Source organism: Chelonia mydas, chromosome 14, assembly GCF_015237465.2.
Source record: "Chelonia mydas isolate rCheMyd1 chromosome 14, rCheMyd1.pri.v2, whole genome shotgun sequence".
Classification (NCBI taxonomy): Eukaryota; Metazoa; Chordata; order Testudines; family Cheloniidae; genus Chelonia; species Chelonia mydas.
Window position 1 is genome coordinate 43,855,758 of NC_051254.2, and position 20,510 is coordinate 43,876,267.

General features: G+C 57.3%; 2 protein-coding genes across 3 annotated transcripts in view; one reads left to right on the forward strand and one right to left on the reverse strand.

Moving 5' to 3' along the window:
- The window catches only part of LOC102929303 (HLA class II histocompatibility antigen, DR alpha chain), a 56,311-nt gene that overhangs the window by 7,510 nt on the left and 28,291 nt on the right, over window positions 1-20,510 (reverse strand). The gene's annotated exons all lie outside the window — the stretch shown is intronic.
- Window positions 1-20,510, forward strand: part of LOC114018492 (HLA class II histocompatibility antigen, DR beta 5 chain) — a 161,702-nt gene that overhangs the window by 1,900 nt on the left and 139,292 nt on the right. The window contains exons 3-6 of one of the 2 annotated variants that reach the window (XM_037913759.2): window positions 9-290; window positions 7,898-8,008; window positions 8,205-8,228; window positions 8,597-9,199. The exons of the other annotated variant lie outside the window; for it this stretch is intronic. Of the exons in view, the coding sequence (XP_037769687.1) occupies window positions 9-290; window positions 7,898-8,008; window positions 8,205-8,228; window positions 8,597-8,610 (431 nt within the window). The 3' untranslated portion in view covers window positions 8,611-9,199. Of the gene's footprint in view, window positions 1-8; window positions 291-7,897; window positions 8,009-8,204; window positions 8,229-8,596; window positions 9,200-20,510 lie in introns of those variants that run through there. 2 annotated transcript variants of the gene reach the window in all.

Here is a 20,510-nt window from a genome sequence, read left to right on the forward strand (position 1 = left end):
CCCCCCAGTTCAGCCCAAGGTGAAAGTTTCCCCCACGACATCGGGGTCTGGGTCCCACTCCCACCTGCTGGTTTGCTCCGTGACGGGGTTTTACCCCGGGGGGATCGAGATCAAGTGGTTCAGGAACGGGCAGGAGCAGACGGCCGGGGTGGTGTCCACGGAGCTGCTCCAGAACGGAGACTGGACCTTCCAGATCCTGGTGATGCTGGAGATGAGCCCCCGGCGCGGGGACGTCTACACCTGCCAGGTGGAGCACATCAGCCTGCAGGACCCCCTCACCGTGAACTGGGGTAAGAGCCTCTGGGTGTGGGGCAGCCCCTGAGCCCACAGGGGCAGCCCTCGCTCTGTGGAGCCCCCAGGGGATGGGCCTGGGGCAGAGCGCTCACATGAGCCCTTCTAACCCAAATCTATCAACCTGGGCTGGGAGCTCACTTCCACGGGCTCCAAAACACTGTGTAGACACAACCTGAGTGGGGCAGTGTTAGGGTTTCCTCCCCACTCTGAACTGTGGGGTACAGATGTGGGGACCAGCATGAAAGACTCCCTAAGCTTATATTCCACCAGCTTAGGTTAAAACTTCCCCAAGGCACAAATTCTTCCTTGTCCTTGGACGGTATCGCTGCCACCACCAAGTGAGTTAGACAAAGATTCAGGAAAAAGACCACTTGGAGTTCCTATTTCCCCAAAATATTCCCCCAAACTGCTTCACCCCCTTTCCTGGGGAAGCTTGAGAATAATATACCAACCAATTGCCTTTAATAAAAGTACAGACCAGACCCTTTATGGTTAGGACACTAAAATTAATTTAGTTTTTAAAAGAAGAACTTAATTATAAAGAAAAAAGTAAAAGAAGCACCTCTGTAAAATCAGGATGGAAGGTAATTTTACAGGGTAATAAAAAGATTTAAAAAACAGAGGATTCCCCTTTAGGCTTAACTTTAAAGTTAAAAAACAGGAATAAACCTCCCTTTTAGCATAGGGAAAATTTACAAGCTAAAACAAAAGATAACTTAACACATTTTCTTGCTATTACTTACAATTTTTGTAATTTTAGATGTATCATTTTAGTAGGAGCTGGGTTACCTGCTTGGTTTTTTTTCTTTGTCCGGAGAGGGAACTAAACAAAGAGCACAAACAAAACCTTCCGGCCCCCCCCCCCCCCCATTTGAAAGTATTTTCTTTCCCCATTGGTCCTTCTGCTCAGGTACCAACTAGGTTAATTGAACTGATTAACCCCTTATAGGTAAAGGAGGGATTTTATGCTACCCTTAGCTGTATGTTTATGACACACCCCCCAAATCACAGACGGTGCTGGACAGCCTGCTCCATCCTGGCTGTGATTTTTTCCTGGAGCTCTAGGAGAAAACAGAGTTAATAAGACACATGGACCTTTAGATATACTACTGATTATATAAACACTAACAATATTTTTCACCTTTTAAGGACGATTTTAACCAGGTGATTTGGGGAAACTTTTACAGGAGAGTGCATTAGCTTCAGAAATGTGCTGTATTTTAGAATTAAAATTTTGGAGAGCTAAACTTTACGGAAGAAGTTTTTTGTTATTTTTTTTGACGGTATGAAGCCACTTTAGCGCAGCAGGTCGGTTTGCAGGTGCAAACGCCGTCCCCAAACGTATGGGTGTAGCTTTTTGAGAGCGTACACAATGGCGTAACGTTTCTTTTTGCTGATTGACCAGTGGATTTTCCTTTTAGACAGTTTTGTGCTGAGAAACACGACAGGATGGAATTTTTGATTCGGTCCTTTTTGCATTAAAACTGCTCCCACACCACGATTGGACGCATCTGTGGTTACTAGGAAAGGTTTGTTCAAATCTGGGGCCCTTAGCACAGGGTCAGACTTGAGTGTCACTTTAAGCTGGTTAAAGGCCTTCTGACACTCTTCAGTCCACTGAACTGCATTTGGCTGGGTTTTTTTGGTGCTCTGTTAGTGGGGCAGCGATTTGGCTGTATTGCGGTACAAATCGCCTGTAATATTTGGCCAAGCCTAAGAAGGATTGGACCTGGTTTTTTGACTTTGGGACAGGTCACTTTTGGATAGCATCCATGTTGGTCTGTAGGGGGTTGATAGTTTCTTGATGCATCCGATGAAGTGAGCTGTAGCTCACGAAAGCTTATGCTCAACTAAATTGGTTAGTCTCTAAGGTGCCACAAGTCCTCCTTTTCTTTCTGGTGTTCAAGGTAAGTCACTCTGTTTAAGCCTATTTGACACTTTTTAGCCTTAACAGTTAGTCCTGCCTTTCTTATGCACTTGAAGACTTTCTGGAGATGCTCCAGGTGTTTTGCCCATGAATCAGAAAAGATGGCCACATCATCAAGCTAGGCGACGGCAGATTCTCCCAATCCCGCTAGGAGACTATCTACAAGTTTCTGGAAGGTGGCGGGTACATTTTGCAGCCTGAAAGGGAGCACATTACATTTATACAGCCCTACATGGGTGATGAAGGCTGACCTTTCCTTGGCGGATTCATCTAGCGGTACCTGCCAGTACCCCTTGGTTAAGTTTAAGGTAGAGATGAACTGGGCCCATCCCAGTTTCTCTAATAGTTCATCTGTGCATGGCATTGGATAGTTGTCTGGGTGAGTTACAGCATTTAGCTTATGGTAGTCCATGCAAAAGCGTATCTCCCCATCTGGTTTGGGAACTAGAACCACTGGAGATGCCCATGCAGTGTGAGAGGGGCGGATTATACCCATCTGTAGCATGTCCTGGATCTCCCGTTCTATAGCAGCTTTGGCTTGAGGAGCCACCCGGTAAGGTTGGGCTCTAATTGGGTGAGCATTCCCTGTGTCAATGGAGTGGTATGCCCGTTCAGTCAGTCCTGGGGTGCTGAGAACGTCGGCGCGTAGCTAGTGCACAGCTCCTGGATCTGCTGTTGCTGCATACGCCCAAGGGTCATGGAGAGGTTCACCTCTTCCACGCCACCAGCACTTTTCCCTTCGTAGTAGACACCTTCAGGCCACTCAGCGTCCTCTCCTCCCTGGGCTGTAAACTGACAAACCTTTAATTCTCTGGAATAAAAGGGCTTTAGAGAATTAACATGGTACACCTTAGGCTTTCGGTTTGAGGTGGTGGATGCTATGAGATAGTTAACAGCTCCCAGGCGCTCCTGGACCATAAATGGCCCTTTCCACGATGCTTTTATCTTATGGACCTGGAGCGCCTTTAAGACCATGACCTGGTCCCCTACTTTGAAGGAACGCTCTCTGGTATATTTATTATACCAGGCCTTTTGCTCTTTCTGAGCATTTTTTAGGTTTTTTCTAGCAAGGGCTAGAGAGGTTCGGAGGGTGTTTTGTAGGTTGTTTACAAAGTTCAGAATGTTAGTTCCTGCAGAAGGCGTAAACCCCTCCCATTGCTGCTTCACCAACTGTAATGGCCCCTTAACCTTATGGCCATACACAAGTGTAAATGGTGAAAACTGTAAACCGGGATGTGTTACAGCCCTGCAGGCAAAGAGCAACTGCTGCAACGCTAGGTCCCAATCACTGGAGTGCTCATTTACGAATTTACTTATCATGGCCCCCAAAGTTCCATTAAACTTCCCCACCAGGCCATTTGTTTGATGGTGGTAAGGGGTGGCAACCAAGTGATTTACCCCATGAGCTTCTCAAAGGCTTTTTATGGTCCCTGCCAGGAAATTAGTTCCCGAATCCATAAGGATGTCGGAGGGCCAACCTACCCTGGCAAAAATGTCTGCTAGTGCCTGGCACACACTTTTAGCCCTGGTGCTGCTTAGAGCTACTGCTTCCAGCCATCGGGTGGCAAAATCCATGAAAGTCAGTATGTACTGCTTTCCTCGGATGTCTTTTTCGGGAAAGGACCCAGAATATCCACAGCTACTCGCTGAAATGGAACCTCAGTGACGGGGAGTGGCTGGAGAGGGGCTTTGACCTGGTCTTGGGGTTTTCCCACTGTTTGGCACACCTCACAAGACGGGACATAAGTAGAAACCTTCTTGCCCATTCCCTCCCAGTGGAATGACCCCCCAAACGGTCTTTGGTCCTGTTCACCCCAGCATGGCCACTAGGATGATCGTGGGCTAAGCTCCAGAGCTTGACCCGGTACTTAGTTGGAACTACCAACTGTCTCTGAGGATGCCAGTCTTCCTGGTGCCCCCCAGAAAGAGTTTCCTTGTATAAAAGTCCTCGTTCTACCACAAACCGGGATCGATTAGCAGAGCTGAGAGGCGGTGGGTTGCTCCGTGCCGCCGTCCAAGCTCCCTGGAGGCTTTCATCTGTTTCCTGTTTGGTCTGGAACTGTTCCCTTGATGCTGGAGACCTCAGTTCCTCACTGGATGGTGGACCTGGGCTTGGTCCCTCGGGAAGCGACGCAGGGGACGGGGCGGGTTCCGGGGACGGAGACCCGCTCTCCGTGGGTGCGCTAGGTTGGGGTTCAGGTTCCGGCTGAGCCTCTTGTGCTGGTTTAGCTGCTGCTGCCAGGGCGGGCTCGGTGGGGCCCTCTGGTGTTGGGGTTGCAGACGGGGTTGCAAGCGCTGGACTCAGGGCTGGCAATGGTTCTGGTGCTGGTTGCTCTGCCCGTTCCGGTTCTGGGACTGGCTCTGGCTGGGTCTCTGGGACTGGATCCACTACGGCCGTTGCAGACGTTGGCATGGGGTCCGGTTCCACCACCTCAGTCTGGGTCTCTGGTAGCACAGACGGGGCCGTGGTGGAAGGCCCAGAAACAGGGAGAGGTGTGGAAGCTGGCTTAGCCTGGCTGCGGGTGACCATTCCCACCCTCTGGGCTAGCTTCACATGGTGGGCCAAGTCTTCCCGCAGCAGCATGGAAATGGGATAATCATCACAGACTGCAAAAGTCCACATTCCTGACCAGCCCTCGTACTGGACAGGCAACTTGGCTGTAGGCAAATCGAAAGAGATGGACTTGAAGGGTTGAATCGTCACTTGGACCTCTGGGTTGATGAAGTTGGGGTCCACTAAGGATTGGTGGACAGCTGACACCTGTGCTCCAGTATCCCTCCACGCGGTAACTTTCTTCCCGCCTACACTCACAGTTTCCCTTCGCTCTGAGGGTATCTGGGAGGCATCTGGGCCTGAGGACCTTTGGGGTGTCCCAGGTGCAATGAACTGTAATCTGTTGGGGTTCTTGGGGCAGTTGGCCTTTACATGCCCCAGCTCGTTACATTTAAAACATCGCCCAGCTGACGGGTCACTGGGGCGAGGTGGGTTGCTGGAGAATGATGTGGTGGGACGATAAGGGGTCTCGGGTTTTCCTTGGGGTGTAGGTGGGGCCTTGGGCTGCCCCCAGTGTTATGGTGTGGTCTCAGGGTGTCCCTTCTGGTATCCACCAAACTGCGACCAGGGCTGTTCCTCTCTGGTACCGCCACCCGTTTTGTTCCGATTTGCCCCGCCTCTCTGGCGGTCTGGGACTGCTCGTATTGATCAGCATAAGAAGCACGACTTTCTGCTGAGTTTATTTTTTTATCCCATCAACACTGTTTTACATCATCATTGGTCATAGTCAGGAACTGCTCCTGTACAACCAAATCACACATTCCTTCAGAGCTAGTTACACCCCTTCCTTTGACCCATTTATCTAACAGATCCTTTATCGGGTTTACATACGCCACATTACTTAGTCCAGCCCCTCTCTTAAGGGCTCTAAATTTTACTCTGTAAGTTTCAGGTGGAATTTAAAATTGTTTCAAAACCAAATCCTTAAATTTACCATAGTCAGAAGCATCCTTAATAGGCATTTTGTTGAATATGTCCAGAGCTCTTCCAGTTAATTTTGCTACCAATGTGGTCATCTTGTGATCTTTAGGAATTGCATGGAGGGTGCACAGTCTCTCAAAGGTTAAGACATATTCAGTAATATCACTGGATTCATCATACTGTGGACATAGTCACTCCCATTTGTGGATTTTTGGGGAAGTGGAGCCAGCTGCTGAAGGGTTCTGTCTTTTCAACTCCATAACAGCCAGTTCATCCTTCTGAGCCTCAATCTGGGCCTGTATTTTTTTGTCTTTTAACTCCAGATCTCTTTTATGGGCAGCCTCCTCCCTGGCTGTTTCTGCCTCCAAGCGTTTTGCCTCCTTCCTCTCCTCCGCGTCCAACTTCAAGCGCTTTAAGGCCATTTGTCTTTCATGTTCTTTCTGTCTCTCTTCAGCTTCCTATCTGGCTAATTCTAGTTTCTTTTGGACCTCACTTTCCGTCATCCCAGCCTTCCTGCGCTTAGCCTAGCCTAACCTGAGAGCTAGAAAGAAAGAAAAATAAAAAGCTTCTCAATTCCCTTGCAGGAACTTAACTACTCTGCCCTCAGGCAGAGAAAAAAACCTCCAGCTGCTCTCAGCTAAAAAAACAACAACCTCCCTGGTTTTCAAGCACAAAAGAAAAAAAAATGTCCTTTTAATATCCTCAGGTCTGTGCTTCTGGTTCAAAATGATCCCACCACGCTGCCACCATGTCAGGGTTCCGTCCCCACTCTGAACTCTGGGGTGCAGATGTGGGGACCCACATGAAAGACCCCCTAAGCTTATATTTTACCAGCTTAGGTTAAAACTTCCCCAAGGCACAAATTCTTCCTTGTCCTTGGACGGTATCGCTGCCACCACCAAGTGAGTTAGACAAAGATTCAGGAAAAGGACCACTTGGAGTTCCTGTTTCCCCAAAATGTCCCCCCAAGCCCCTTCACCCCCTTTCCTGGGGAGGCTTGAGAATAATCTACCAACCAATTGTCTTTAATAAAAGTACAGACCAGACCCTTTATGTTTAGGACACTCAAATCAATTAGGTTCTTAAAAGAAGAACGTTATTATAAAGAAAAAAGTAAAAGAAGCACCTCTGTAAAATCAGGATGGAAGGTAATTTTACAGGGTAATAAAAAGATTTAAAACACAGAGGATTCCCCTCTAGGCTCAACTTCAAAGTTACAAAAACAGAAATAAACATCCCTCTTAGCATAGGGAAAAATTACAACCTAAAACAAAAGATAATTTAACACATTTTCTTGCTATTACTTACAATTTTTGTAATTTTAGATGTATCATTTCAGTAGGAGCTGGGTTACCTGCTTGGTTTTTTTCTTTGTCCCAAGAGGGAACAAAACAAAGAGCACAAAGAAAACCTCCCCTCAGATTTGAAAGTATTTTCTTTCCCCATGGGTCCTTCTGGTCAGGTGCCAACTAGGTTAATTGAACTGATTAACCCCTTACAGGTAAAGGAGGGATTTTATGCTACCCTTAGCTGTATGTTTATGACAGGCAGTGACAGGGCTGGGAAAGGAGAAAAGTCTCCATAATTATGACTGGTCTTGTGCTGTGATCTCCCTTCTCCAGAACAAGGGGACACTCAGTGGAATGGAAAGGGGGCAAATTCACACCTGGTAAAAGGAAGGATGTTTCCCACACACTGTGTAATTAGCCTGTGGAACTCACTGCCACAGGATATAACTGAGCCCAAGAACAGAGCAAGGTTCACACAGAGACGGGCTATTTCTGTGTGTCACAGACTATCCAGGGCTAGACTCAGAGCTGTCCCTTGGGTAGGGCGAATCAGGGTAACCGCTCTGGGCCGTGCGGGCCGGTGCGATTGGCCAGCGTGATCGCTCCCGGAAGAGAGACGAATCTGTCACTTCCCCCCATGGGCCCCGCACCCCCCTAGGGACGACCCTGGCTAGACGAGTTTGTGCTGACAATGGGCAGGGATATCAGACCGCACGCTGGCTGCAGGGTCTGAGCCGATTTCTGACAATCACAGACCAGGAGGAGCCCTGACATGGGGCAGATTGTCCCACAGCTGATCCTGCGGGCTCTGGCCCCTGGCTCTGCCCCGGCTGGCGCTGGTCACTGGCGCAGATGGGAGCCCGGCCCGGAGGCCGTGGCTCTGACCCGGCCCGTTCCGTGTCCCTGTTTCAGAGGCGCAATCTGACTCTGCCAGGAGCAAGATGCTGACGGGCATCGGGGGCTTCGTGCTGGGGCTGATCTTCCTGGCGCCAGGACTCCTCATCTACCTGAAGAATAAGAAAGGTGAATGGCTCCAGGCAGGGACGAGGCACCAGGGTGTGTCTGGCGGGATGTGGGTCTGGGGGGGCTCAGGGAAATCTGGGGGGCTGGGGTCCTAGTGAGGGGCGTTCCATGCTGTGGGGCAGGGGTTGGAGCTCTGACCCCCAGGATCCAGCTCCCCTTGCCCAGGGCTTTGACCATGTTTCTCTTTGTTTTTCAGGGCGCCCTGTTCCCCAACCTGCAGGTAATTTCAATCCCCCTCCCCCGTTAAACCCGCCTCCCCCCACACTGACCACAGGCTGCCTGGGACACCCGTGGGGCTGCTGCTTCTGCCCCTCAGCCCATGACACTCGCCTGGCTCAGCCCCGGGGCAGCTGGGCAATGGGGCGCTGGCACCATGGAGGAGGAGTCTGCAGCTCCCTCGGTCCCCGTTCAGGCCGATCCCCGAGCTGCTCCCGGGGGCAGAGGGTCCTGGGTCCTGCCGAGCATCGCCCAGCCCTGCGGCTGCTGGGCAGAGTCCCTGGGCACACCCTGGGGCGTGGCAGAGAAAATCCCCCTTCGCTCCCGCTAGCCCCACGGCCAGGGGCTGATTTCTCTCCTCTCTCCCTGCAGGGCTCCTGAGTTAGATCCTGGGCGTCGGATCCTCCGGCGGGCAGGAGTTTCCGTCCGTCTCTCCCAGCCCCTCGCCCAGCCTGGAGAATGCAGAACCTGGGGCCGGTCCCTTCTCGTCTCCATCTGCTCCCCGCGCTCTACCCGGCTCCAGCCCGCGCTGCCCCCGCCTGGGGACCCGTCCCTGCCCCTCAGTCCCCGCAGGGCCCTGGGGCGACCCTGTCACGCTGTCTGCAGTGGCTCACGAGTGTGGGTACCAATCTCAGGGCACAGTTAGTACCCGGGGCACCAACCCCAAATTGGCTGAGTTCTGTACTGAGATTTCACCAAAGTATCAGGTGTGAACTCCGCAGGCCCTGTAACGATGTCACTGCAGAGCCACAGACAGTCCCCTTGGGCTCTCCCATCTGTCTGGCCACCCCGGCCAGCCTGCCCTTCTGATCGATCAATCATCCCTTCCCCCACAAATCACAGCGATATTCGGGTCTTTCCCTGTCCCAAAGGACCAGTCGCTTTCCCCAGGGCAGTAGCACCTTCGGTCCCACTCCACAGACAACGCTTGTAGCCAATCCTGCAATAACCTCAGTAAAGACTTGTTAACGGAGACCAAGCACTGGGATTTCTTTACAAGGTTACAGCAGGTCCCACACACACACCAGGGAGTTACAGCCCTAGGGCCCCAAAGGTCGCAGGAACTCCTGTCAGAAGCAAGCGCTGTGTCTGCTGTGGGGCTGACCGGGGCACAGCCAGGGGATCTGGTGCCTGGTCATTCCTGCCCCTTTCCATCCACGCCGCGTCCAGCGAGGGACTTCTCCTGGACGGGGGTTTTCATGCCCTTCCTGCCCATGTTCAAGCTGGTGGGAGGAGCGCTCCTGCACCTCTCCCCTTCATGGGGGTGTGGGGGGGGCCCTCAACCAAGTCCTGTGTCCTCTGAGGCCCCCCAAGGGCCCACCTGGGGCGTTGGGCTTGTCCGCACGCCCAGGGCTGCTGCAGCGCGTCTGGTGAAGACGCTTTACGCCGCTGGGAGGGAGATCTCCCCTTGGCCCAATAACCCATCTCTGCGCGCGGCATGGGAGTGGGGGGGACGCTCTCTGCCGGCAGCGCTGGGCCCACGCGTGCTTGTGTCCCTGTCACTTACGTCACTCCGGGAGGTGGTTTATTCACACAGGGGCGTGCGCCGGGGGGGGGGGGGGGGTCGAGCAGGGGCACCCCCGCCAATCAGCGCAGGCACAGAACTCCCCCAGCCCCAGAGCGGGAGACGACAGTTCCTCAAGCCCTGGAGCCGCTGGGGGAGATCCAGCTCCTCTGGCTGCCAGGGGGGCGGGGGGGAGAGCCAACTCCTCCAGGCACGGGGGGCACAGAAAGGGCCCCTCCAAAGCGGCCAAATTTGTATTGCTGTGCACGCCCCACAACACCAGGGGGACACAAATTACGCTGACATGAGCCGCAGTGCAGACTCACCCTGGGGCGTCTGTTGCTGGGCCGGGTGGAGAGAACCCAGCCTGAGCACTCTGGTGTTTCACGCTCGGTGACTCGTCTCTCCTGCCTGGATTCACTGATTCAGAGCAAACCCTTCCCTGTCCCCTGATAGCCTGGGACCCCCCGTTCTGGGGGAGACTAACGCAGACAGCCCTCAGCCCTCACGAGCATTTCACACAGTCTGACCCCACTGGGATCCATCTAGCGCCCGTTGGCACAGTGCGAACACACAACTGAGCCAGGCTGGGCACGGGGCAGGGGCCGGATCTGATTGGGGGGAGGGGGCAGGAGCCCACGGGGCGGCTCTGAGAGGGGGGTGATTTCTGGGGGAGGCTGCGGGTTTGTTCCCAGGCTGGATAGGCTCCTTGCGCAGGGATGGGGAGAGCGGGGAGGGGGCCCCCAAATCCCTTTCCCAGGGGAGAGGCAACTGGAGAGATGCTCCTGTCCCAAGCCTGGGCTGCAGGGACCAGCCTGACACCCCCAGCCCCAGGGGCTCAGCAGTGGGGCAGCACACGGGGTGGGGGCAATTATTACCCAGCATTCCAACCCCCCTTCCCCCAGGGAGTCACAGCCCCTCACCACCCGGGGCCCAGAGATTCACTCCCCAGCCACCCCGGAGCCCCGTCCCTGGCAGAGAATCCCAGACCTGTCTCAGGGGGGTCGGCTCTGAGCTCCAGTGTTTGCTGGCAGTTACCAAGTGTGACAACAAGGGAATTTTCTGTGATGTTTTTATGAGTCCTGTGTGTTCCTCAGTTTCCCCCATGTGCTGCACTGTTACCCAGTGTGGTGAAGGACTGTCTGCTCTCAGGGCAGGCTAGGAGCCACAGGTGTGGGTATCACCCAGCTGCCTGGGCCATAGGCCCTAGATCAGTGGAGCACCTGAGAATGGCAGATCCAGTGGTCAGGACATTGACACACTCAGCACCCAGCACCCCAGCTGGAGAGAAAAGGGCTGGGAGGGGTGTCACGGAGTCCCTGGGCGTTGCTCTGGAACTGCTCCCCATGTAGCCGGGCAGGACTCTGGGGAAGTCTCCTCTCTGGGAGCAGACTGTCTGCAGGACACACAGCTCACCCAGCTTCCACCTTCCTGGGTCTGATCTCGGAGCATTCAGCATCCTCTGCCCCTCCGTGCGCTTCCCACAGCGAGTCCGCCCAGGCGGGGTCCTGGGGCAGCCAGAGGGTCCTGCCCCCCAACTCTGCAGTCAGATGGGACTCTCAGCCAGCCGGGGAAACAGAAGGTTTATTAGACGACAGGAACATGGTCTAACACAGAGCTTGTAGGTGCAGAGAACTGGACTCCTCAGCTGGGTCCATTTTGGGGGGCAGTGAGTCAGACAACCATGTCTGCCCTTCACTCCATGTCCCAGCCAGCCCCAAACTGAAACTCCCTCCAGCCCCCCTCCTCTGGGCTTTGTCCCTTTCCCGGACCAGGAGGGCACCAGATTCCTTTTCTCCAACCCTTTAGCTCTCACCTTGCAGGGGGGAAGGGCCCAGGCCATCAGTGGCCAGGAAACAGGGTGTCGGCCATTCTCTGTGTCCAGACCCCTGCACCCACCTGTCCTCTAGGGCTCTGCAATGATCATACACCCTTACCCCACCACCTAGATACTTAAGAACTGCCTAGGGGAAACTGAGGCACCCCCACACTATTCAAAGGAAACATTAACAACAGTCCCGCTTCGTCACAAGGGGTGATGGGGGGAGAGGAGCTGGGTGGAGTCGGGGCTCCCATCTGGCGTCTGCCGAAGGAGGAGAGACAGACGGAGCTTGAACCCAGGGGTTCCCTGCAGCCGGGCTGGGCGCTGGGCTGACCGTGGGCCAGGCTGTGACCCTCCTGCCTCTGGGCGCCCCACAGGCCTCCCTGTGCTGGGGCCGCCTGGCTAATAAACCCCTCTGTTCTGACAGCACCGTCTGCGTGTCCCTGCAAACGCTGGGCCAGGGCACTGATCCCCGCAGAGTGGCCAGGTCTCCCCCAGGGTCTGTCTCAGTGGGGCTGGCTGACGAGCTCACGGGGGAGCAGGGGGCTGCAGGCCCAGATGTCCAGCCTAAGGAGGCGGTGAAGCCGTGGGGCTCACCCTGGCAGCAGAGTGAGACCCCAGAGGTCTGGCCCCCTGGTCTGACGGGGCCTCCCAGAGCCTGATCCAAAGCTGGGCCGTAGCCCCGACCCAGTGTACTTGGGACACCGATTCCCAGCTGGCTCGCGCTCAGCCGAGACAGCGACTCTCATCACAGCGACCAGATAAAAACCAGACGAAACCGCTCCCTGAGCAGCAGGAATCGCCCTTCTCCCACACGGGGCGTCAGATGGGCCCAGGCTCTTCCCCACCTGGCAGCCAGAATTAGGGCCCCAGGACCAAAGCCCCGTCTGTCGCTGGATCCAAAGCAAGGCCCCAAGCCTGTTAACCGCCGTCTCTCTAGCCCCGGTTCGTTCTGTGGCCCTCACCTCTCCTCTGGCCCAGCCCTGCCAGTCTGGGCGACCCACCCTGGGCAGAGGGGTACGTCTCTGCGCTGGTCACAGTCCCAGGCACTGCAGTGATCACCCCACGCTGCTGTTAGTGCCTGGGGACCGGGGGTGACCCCCCGTCACGGACTCCCAGGTCGTGCCCACTCTTGGCCCCGTGCGGTCCGTGCGGGGAACCCCCTTCAGTGCGACAGCCCTTCTCCCGGGGGTCCACTCTCTCTCGGGGGTCCAGCCCCTCCACCTCCTGGAGCCGCACTGCTCTGAGCCTCAGCACGCCTGTCTCTGCCGTGGGCCCCCTCAGAGAGTCCCCTCGCTCTGGACTCCCGGGGCCTCCACCCCCCGAAGGGGATGATGCCCCCCTGTTCTCTAGACCGGAGCGACTCTCCACCAGCGTAAAACAGGAGGGGTTATTGAGCGTCTGAACCCAGCACAGGAAACTCTCTGGGCCTCAGGCCTGGCCTCCCTCAGCCCAGCGCATCCCAGTCTCCCCTGCATCTGGGGGGCTCTGCCTGCTCCCTCCTCCAGCCCAGAACCCCCCTGCTTCCCAGCTGGGCATCTGCTATCACCTGCCCCAGGCCCCCCCCCACACCCCGGCCATTGTCTTCTCTCCAGGCGAACAGGGTCGCCCGGGCCCCCTCTGGCTGGAACCGGCTGGTCAGGTCACCGGGGTCCTCTCCCTGCAGCCCATTGTCGTCCCACTGGCCAGAACCGGCTGGGACTCCCGAGCTGGGCCTCCGGGTCCCCAGGTCACCAGGCGCTGGGGTCTCCATTCTCCAGGCCATTGGCTGGGGTCCCAAGTTCCCTCGCCGGTCCTGTGTCCCCACAAACTCCCTCTCCCGTCACCTCGTTAAACCCGTAACACCCAGGGAAACTGAGTCCCACCCCCTCTGCATCCAAACCATTGACAAAACCAAGGAAAAACCAAGAAAACCCCCCACTTCGTCACACCCCCCGCCATGGAGCAGATCAATCCCTGGCTCGCAGTGATCCACAAACCCTTCATGGGCGTAACCAGCGTGGGCCGCACAGACACCGCCCGGGCTGTGATATCACCTTCCTCGAGAAGAAGTCAGGGACCCAGGCTGCCCGACTGGCAGGCTCGGGGAATCCATGGCTCATGGGGTGACGCAGTAGGGAGCGGGGTGGATTGACCGGGGAGTGTTGTCTAGTTTTACTGGGACTGTCTGCATTGGGGATGGGAGAGCAGGGCGTGACTTTACTGGAGGGAGGATACCCGAGCCTGTCACCTGAGCCAGGAGGGGGGCTGGGGCCAGGTGACACCGTCTGCCCGGGAAACTAGACAAAGGCTGGAGGAGGAGCTGGGGGGAGGCTGGGAGAGACAGCTGGAGGGGGTTTTTCAGTTTTGGGCTGGCTGGGGAAATGGAGGGAACCCCAAGGCTGGGGTCTAAGCTCCCTACCCCCCAGAAGGACTTGACTGAGGGGTGCTGTTGTCTGTACCTACAAGCTCCGGTTTGGACCGTGTTCCTGTCCTCTAATAAACCGTCTGTTCTCCTGGCTGGCTGAGAGTCACGGTGAATTGCAGGAAGTGGGGGTGCGGGGCCCTGACTCCCCCTCACGCCGTGACACACGGCCTGGCCAGGCACCAGCTGGGAGAGCTGCAGTCCCTGTAGCATGGCTCACCCCCACACCGTTCGCGAGGGGCACCAGGCTCCATGGCAGTCCCCTGGCCTTAGCCCACGGGCCAGCGAGGGGTCGGTACAGACAGGGCGACGTCTCCAGGACAGACAGGCTGTACTTTGCAGAGGGCCAGGACCTGGACTAGATGTTCATTGCCTGTTGTCCCCTAGTTCTCTCAGGGAAGCAATGTCTTGCTCAGATCCGGCCCCGGGGGTGTGTGGGGGCGGGGGGGGGTCTCCCCTGTTCATGGCTTCACAGCAGCAGTGCAGCCCGACAGAGGCGGCTGTGAAACCCACAACCGGCTTGTCACAGTTGCGGCCCCCCAGAGCTGGGTCTGTGCTCAGGGCTGCCCCCTGTTCCCAGCCGACCCGTGGACCCCGTTAGACCGGACTCCCTTGTCTGGCTGCCCCGGCTCACACAGGCCAGTGACGGGGCGGGCGGGTACCACAGCGAGGGACAGTCTCCGGCAATCCCCTGCCAGCCGCTGACGGCCGGTACCAGCTCCCTTGGTTGGGGATGGGTCTCAGCCGCCTCCACTTTTGCAGGCTCCGGTTTCATGCAGCCCCCTCCCCCCTCCATGGCCAAGATCCCCCACTTCTGCCAGCCCCACCTTGCCCTGCTCCCCCTTCCCAGGCAGGGCTGGGGTCTGAATGCCTCGCAGCCCCCACCTGACGCGAGTCACGGGCTTGTCCCAGGTCTGACTAACATACAAACACCCTCTAGCCACGCCGGGGGACACTCCCCAGCTCACCCCACACCAGAGCTACCGGCCGCTGGAAGGGAGCTGGGGCCCCCTCCAGCCCAAACGACAGGACCAGGAACTGCAAGAGCCCCAGTGCGGGGGTAAATGCCGACTGGAGCCGGGTATCTGAGGCCAATGCCCGTTAGTGAGGTCAGCCGTGATCAGGAACTGGGCCCAGCACGTCCCAGGCACGGGATGTGACGATGTGAAGCAGCAGGGAGGGGGGAGTGTTGACCTGGGAATGTGCCCTGGGGACGGGAGACCTGAGAGCCTGTCACCTGAGCCGGGAGGGGGAGGGGGAGGTAACACCTCTGCCCAGGAATGTGGACGGAGGCTGCAGCAGGGAACCGGCTGGGTGGGTTTAGTTTTCAGTTTGGGGCTGGGTGGAGGAACACAGGGAACCCCAGGGCTGGGGTCTAAGCTCCCTGCTCCCCCAGAAGGACTTGACTGAGGGGTCCTGGGTGTACCCACAAGCTCTGTTTTGGACTGTGTTCCTGTTGTCCAATAAACCTTCTGTTTTACTGGCTGGCTGAGAGTCTCAGTGAATCCCAGGAAGAGGGGTGCAGGGCCTGGACTCCCCCCACACTCCGTGACAACTGGTGGCAGCGGTGGGATCTACTGCACCCCGTGAACGGCGCTTCCTGCAGTAAGTGACTGGGGAACAGTAAAACGAAGGGGGATTGACGGGGACCAGGTGTGCTGAAGATTCAGAGAGAGACAGTTCCAGGGGGCGGTTAACCCCTGGGAGTGTGTGACCAGAGAGAAGGACTTTTGCAGTAACAGGGTCCCCCGGGGGATTGCAGCAAGCGGTCCCAGGGGCGGAGGAGTCTGCAGCTCGACCCTGGCAAAGAGGTGGTGACCTCAAGAAGGACTGGCACACTAGGGGCTTTTCCTGGAAACCGTGGAAAGCTGCCCGGCCTGCGAGTGGCCAGCCGGGAGATGTACGCTAAACGCCTTAAGAGCGACCTGGTGGAGCTGTGCAGGCAGAGGGGGCTGCGCATTGGGAGGTCCACCAAGGAACAGCTGATTGCCCAGTTGGAAGAGAGGGATCGCTTGGACGACCCGATCCCTGTCCCTGAGGGAAGCCGCCCGGGGGATGCAGCGTGGGCCCTGGGGCCTGACCAGGCTGGGAGGGGTCAGACTGCTGCCCAGGACACCCCGAGACCCTTCCTACCTATGCCTGGGGGAGGGGTTGGGGGAAGCCCAGCGAATACCGAGGGCACCCTGACCCCAGCAGCCAGCAGGGGATCCTCCCGGCGGAGCTCCCCATCCCTGGAGCGGATGCGGCTGGAATGGGAGAGGGAGAGGAAAATGAGGGAGCTGGAGGATCATGAAAAACAACGTCAACATGAGGAGAAACAACGTCAACATGAGCAGGAGGAGAAGGAGAAACAACGTCAACATGAGCAGGAGGAGAAGGAGAGGGAGCGTCAGGAGAAGGAGAGGGAGCGTCAGGAGAAGGAGAAACAAAGGCAGCATGAACTGGAGCTGGCCAGGCTGAGGAGCAGTGGGACCCCGGCTGCGGTGAGTGAGGGGGGACCCAAGACTGCAAGGAGCTTTGATAAGTGCTTCCTGGCCCAGCGGAAGGAGGGGGAGGACATCGATAGCTTCCTGACGGCCTTTGAGAATGCCTGCGAGATGCACAGGGTTGACCCTGCAGACAGGCTCCAGTTCCTCACCCCCTTACCAGACCCCAAAGCCGTGGAGGTGTACAGCCGGATGACAGGGGCAGAGGCAGGGGACTATGAACTGTTCAAACAGGCCCTGCTCCGTGAGTTTGGGCTGACCCCCGAGATGTACCGGAGAAGGTTCCGGAGTCAGCGTAAAACGCCTGAGGCCACCTACCTACAACTGGTCAACAGGATGCAGGGATATGCCCGCAAGTGGGCAGCGGGGGCCCAAACTAAAGAGGACCTGCTGGACCTAATCGTACTGGAGCACCTGTATGAACAGTGCCCTTCCGACCTGAGGCTGTGGCTGGTGGACAAAAAGCTCGCGAACCCCCAGCACGCAGGGCAGCTGGCCGACGAGTTTGTGAACAGTCGGTCAGGGGGTAGCCGGGAGGAATCCCAAAAGAACAGGCCCCCCCCGATGCAGAGAGAGAGTCACCATGGGGCCGCCCAGCGGGGAAATAGGGAGAACCCCCTCCAAAGGGGAGCGCCTGGTGTCGGGCCCCTCCGACCCGCTCGAGGGGACCAACGTGACCTGAGCTGCTATCACTGTGGCCAGAGAGGCCACGTACGGGCCCAGTGCCCCGGGCTCAGGGACAAACTGAGCAGACCCAACCTACCCAGGGTTAACTGGGTAGGGTCTCAGCTGGACGAGGGGCAGACGACCCAGGAAAGGGGGGCTACCAGTTTGCCACCTGCTCAGGAGGGAAGAGTACCCCCAGCCAGCCCCGCCAGAGGGCTAGAGGCTCTGGACTCAGGGTGCTCAGTTTACAGGGTGGGTGCGGGGCTGTCCCTCCGGAGAGAGTGCCTTGTTCCCCTGGAGGTGGATGGGAGGAAGGTCAATGGATACTGGGATACGGGGGCGGAGGTGACGCTGGCCCGGCCCGAGGTGGTGGCCCCAGATCGGGTGGTGCCCAACACCTACCTGACCCTGACGGGGGTGGGTGGGACCCCATTTAAGGTGCCCGTGGCAAGAGTACACCTGAAATGGGGGGCCAAGGAGGGCCCCAAGGATGTGGGGGTACACCACCATTTGCCCACTGAAGTTTTGATGGGGGGAGACCTAGAGGACTGGCCAAGCGACCCCCAGACCGCTCTGGTTGTGACCCGTAGCCAGAGCCGGCGAGGGGCACTGCACCCTGACCTTGGGGAGGGTACCACACCGGAGGCACAGGACCCTACCCTGGTGGGGAGGGAGCGCCGAGGGGCACGGCTCAGAGAGGCTGAGGCCTTAGACCTGACCACTGAGGGGGAACTGGGCCCCATCCCTTCCCCAACCACTGAGTTCCAGGCCGAGTTGAGGAAAGATCCCTCCTTGCAGAAGCTCAGGGACCTGGCCGACCTCAGTGTGGGACGGACCATGAGGAGAGGCTGCCAGGAGAGGTTCCTGTGGGAGAAGGGGTTCCTGTACCGAGAATGGGCTCCCCCAGGGGAAGGGGAGTCCTGTGGGATCAGGAGGCAGCTGGTGGTCCCCCAGAAGTATCGCCGCAAGCTCCTGTACCTGGCCCATGACATCCCCCTCGCAGGGCACCAGGGAATCCGGCGCACCCGGCAGAGGTTGCTACAGAACTTTTACTGGCCCGGGGTCTTTACCACGGTCCGGCAGTATTGCCGATCCTGTGACCCCTGTCAGAGGGTGGGGAAGGCCCGGGACAAGGGGAAAGCGGCCTTGAGACCTTTGCCCATCATAGAGGAGCCTTTCCAGAAGGTGGCCATGGACATCGTGGGGCCTCTCAGCAAGACGACCCGGGCGGGGAAGAAATACATTCTGGTGGTGGTAGGTTTCGCCACCCGCTACCCCGAGGCAGTACCCTTAGCTTCCATTGAAGCAGACACCGTGGCAGATGCGCTCCTGACCATTTTCAGCCGAGTGGGGTTCCCCAGGGAAGTCTTGACAGACCAAGGCTCCAACTTCATGTCGGCCCTGCTCCGGTGCTTGTGGGAGAAATGTGGGGTCCGGCACGACTGGGCCTCAGCGTATCACCCCCAGTCCAATGGGCTGGTGGAGAGGTTTAACGGGACGCTAAAGATGATGCTGAAAACCTTTATGAACCAGCACCCGCAGGATTGGGACAAGTACTTACCTCACCTGCTGTTCGCATACAGGGAGGTGCCCCAGGAGTCTACCGGATTTTCGCCTTTCGAACTGTTATATGGAAGGAGGGTGAGGGGCCCCCTGGACCTGATGAGAGACGAGTGGGAGGGGAAGGCCACTCCCGATGGAGAGTCAGTGGTGGAGTATGTCCTGATCTTCCGAGAGAGACTGGCTGAACTCATGGGCCTGGCCAGGGAGAATCTGGCCAGAGCCCAGAGGAAGCAGAAGGTCTGGTATGACCGCACGGCGCGGGCCCGGGCCTACGCCACCGGGGATCTGGTGATGGTTCTCATCCCCGTGAGAAAGAACAAACTACAGGCCGCCTGGGAGGGCCCTTTCAAGGTCGTCAAGCAGCTCAATGAGGTAAACTATGTGGTGGAGCTGTCGAACCGGGCGCACCACCGCCGGGTGTACCATGTGAATATGATGAAGCCATATTATGCCAGGGGGAATGTGGTGTTAGCTGTGTGTGGACATTGGGAGGAGCAGGGAGATGACCCTTTAGTAGATCTATTCCCTGGGACCAGAGCTGGTTCCCCCCTGGAAACAATCCCCCTCTCGGATCAGCTCACCCTGCCCAGCAAGCTGAGGTCAGGGGGGTGCTGCATCCGTACCGACAGCTGTTTTCCAACCAGCCGGGACGCACTAATCTGACTGTCCACCGGGTGCAGACAGGGTCGCACCCGCCGATAAGATGCTCCCCCTTCCGAGTCACCGGGAAAACTGCTCAGGACCTGGAAAGAGAGGTCCGGGACATGCTGGCTTTGGGGGTGATCCAGCCATCGGCCAGCCCTTGGGCCTCGCCGGTGGTGCTGGTCCCCAAAAAGGACGGGTCGGTCCGGTTCTGTGTGGACTATCGGAAGCTCAATGCCATCACTGTATCGGATGCCTACCCCATGCCCAGGCCGGACGAGCTCCTAGACAAGCTGGGAGGAGCTCGGTACCTTACCACCATGGACCTTACAAAGGGCTACTGGCAAGTGCCGCTGGATGCAGATGCCCGGCTGAAATCGGCCTCTATCACCCCTCTGGGGCTCTATGAGTTCCTGACCCTGCCTTTCGGCCTCAAGGGAGCGCCGGCCACCTTCCAGCGCCTGGTGGACCAGCTCCTGAGGGGGATGGAGAGTTTTGCTGTGGCGTATATTGACGACATCTGTGTCTTTAGCCAGACCTGGGAGGACCACGTGTCCCAGGTTAGACAAGTGCTGGACCGACTCCAGGGGGCTGGGCTGACTGTCAAAGCGGAGAAGTGCAAGGTGGGGATGGCTGAAGTATCTTACCTGGGCCATCGGGTGGGGAGCGGCCGCCTAAAGCCGGAACCGGCCAAGGTGGAGGTGATCAGAGACTGGCCCGCTCCCCACACCAAAAAGCAGGTCCAAGCCTTTATTGGGATGGCAGGATACTACCGAAGATTTGTGCCCCACTTTAGCGCCATAGCGACCCCCATCACGGAGCTATGCAAGAAGGGGAAGCCAGACAAGGTGATCTGGACCGAGCAGTGCCAGGAGGCTTTCCGGGCGCTGAAGGAGGCTCTGGTCAGTGGCCCAGTTCTGGCACACCCAGACTTTGACAAGCCCTTTGTGGTGTTCACCGACGCCTCCGACACGGGACTGGGGGCGGTGTTAATGCAGGAGGATGAAAAGGGGGAGAGACACCCCATCGTGTACCTGAGCAAGAAGTTGCTACCCCGGGAGCAACACTACGCGGCCATCGAGAAGGAGTGCCTGGCCATGGTGTGGGCCCTCAAGAAACTAGAGCCCTATCTCTTCGGGCGACACTTCACCGTCTACACCGACCACTCTCCCCTGACCTGGCTGCACCAGATGAAAGGA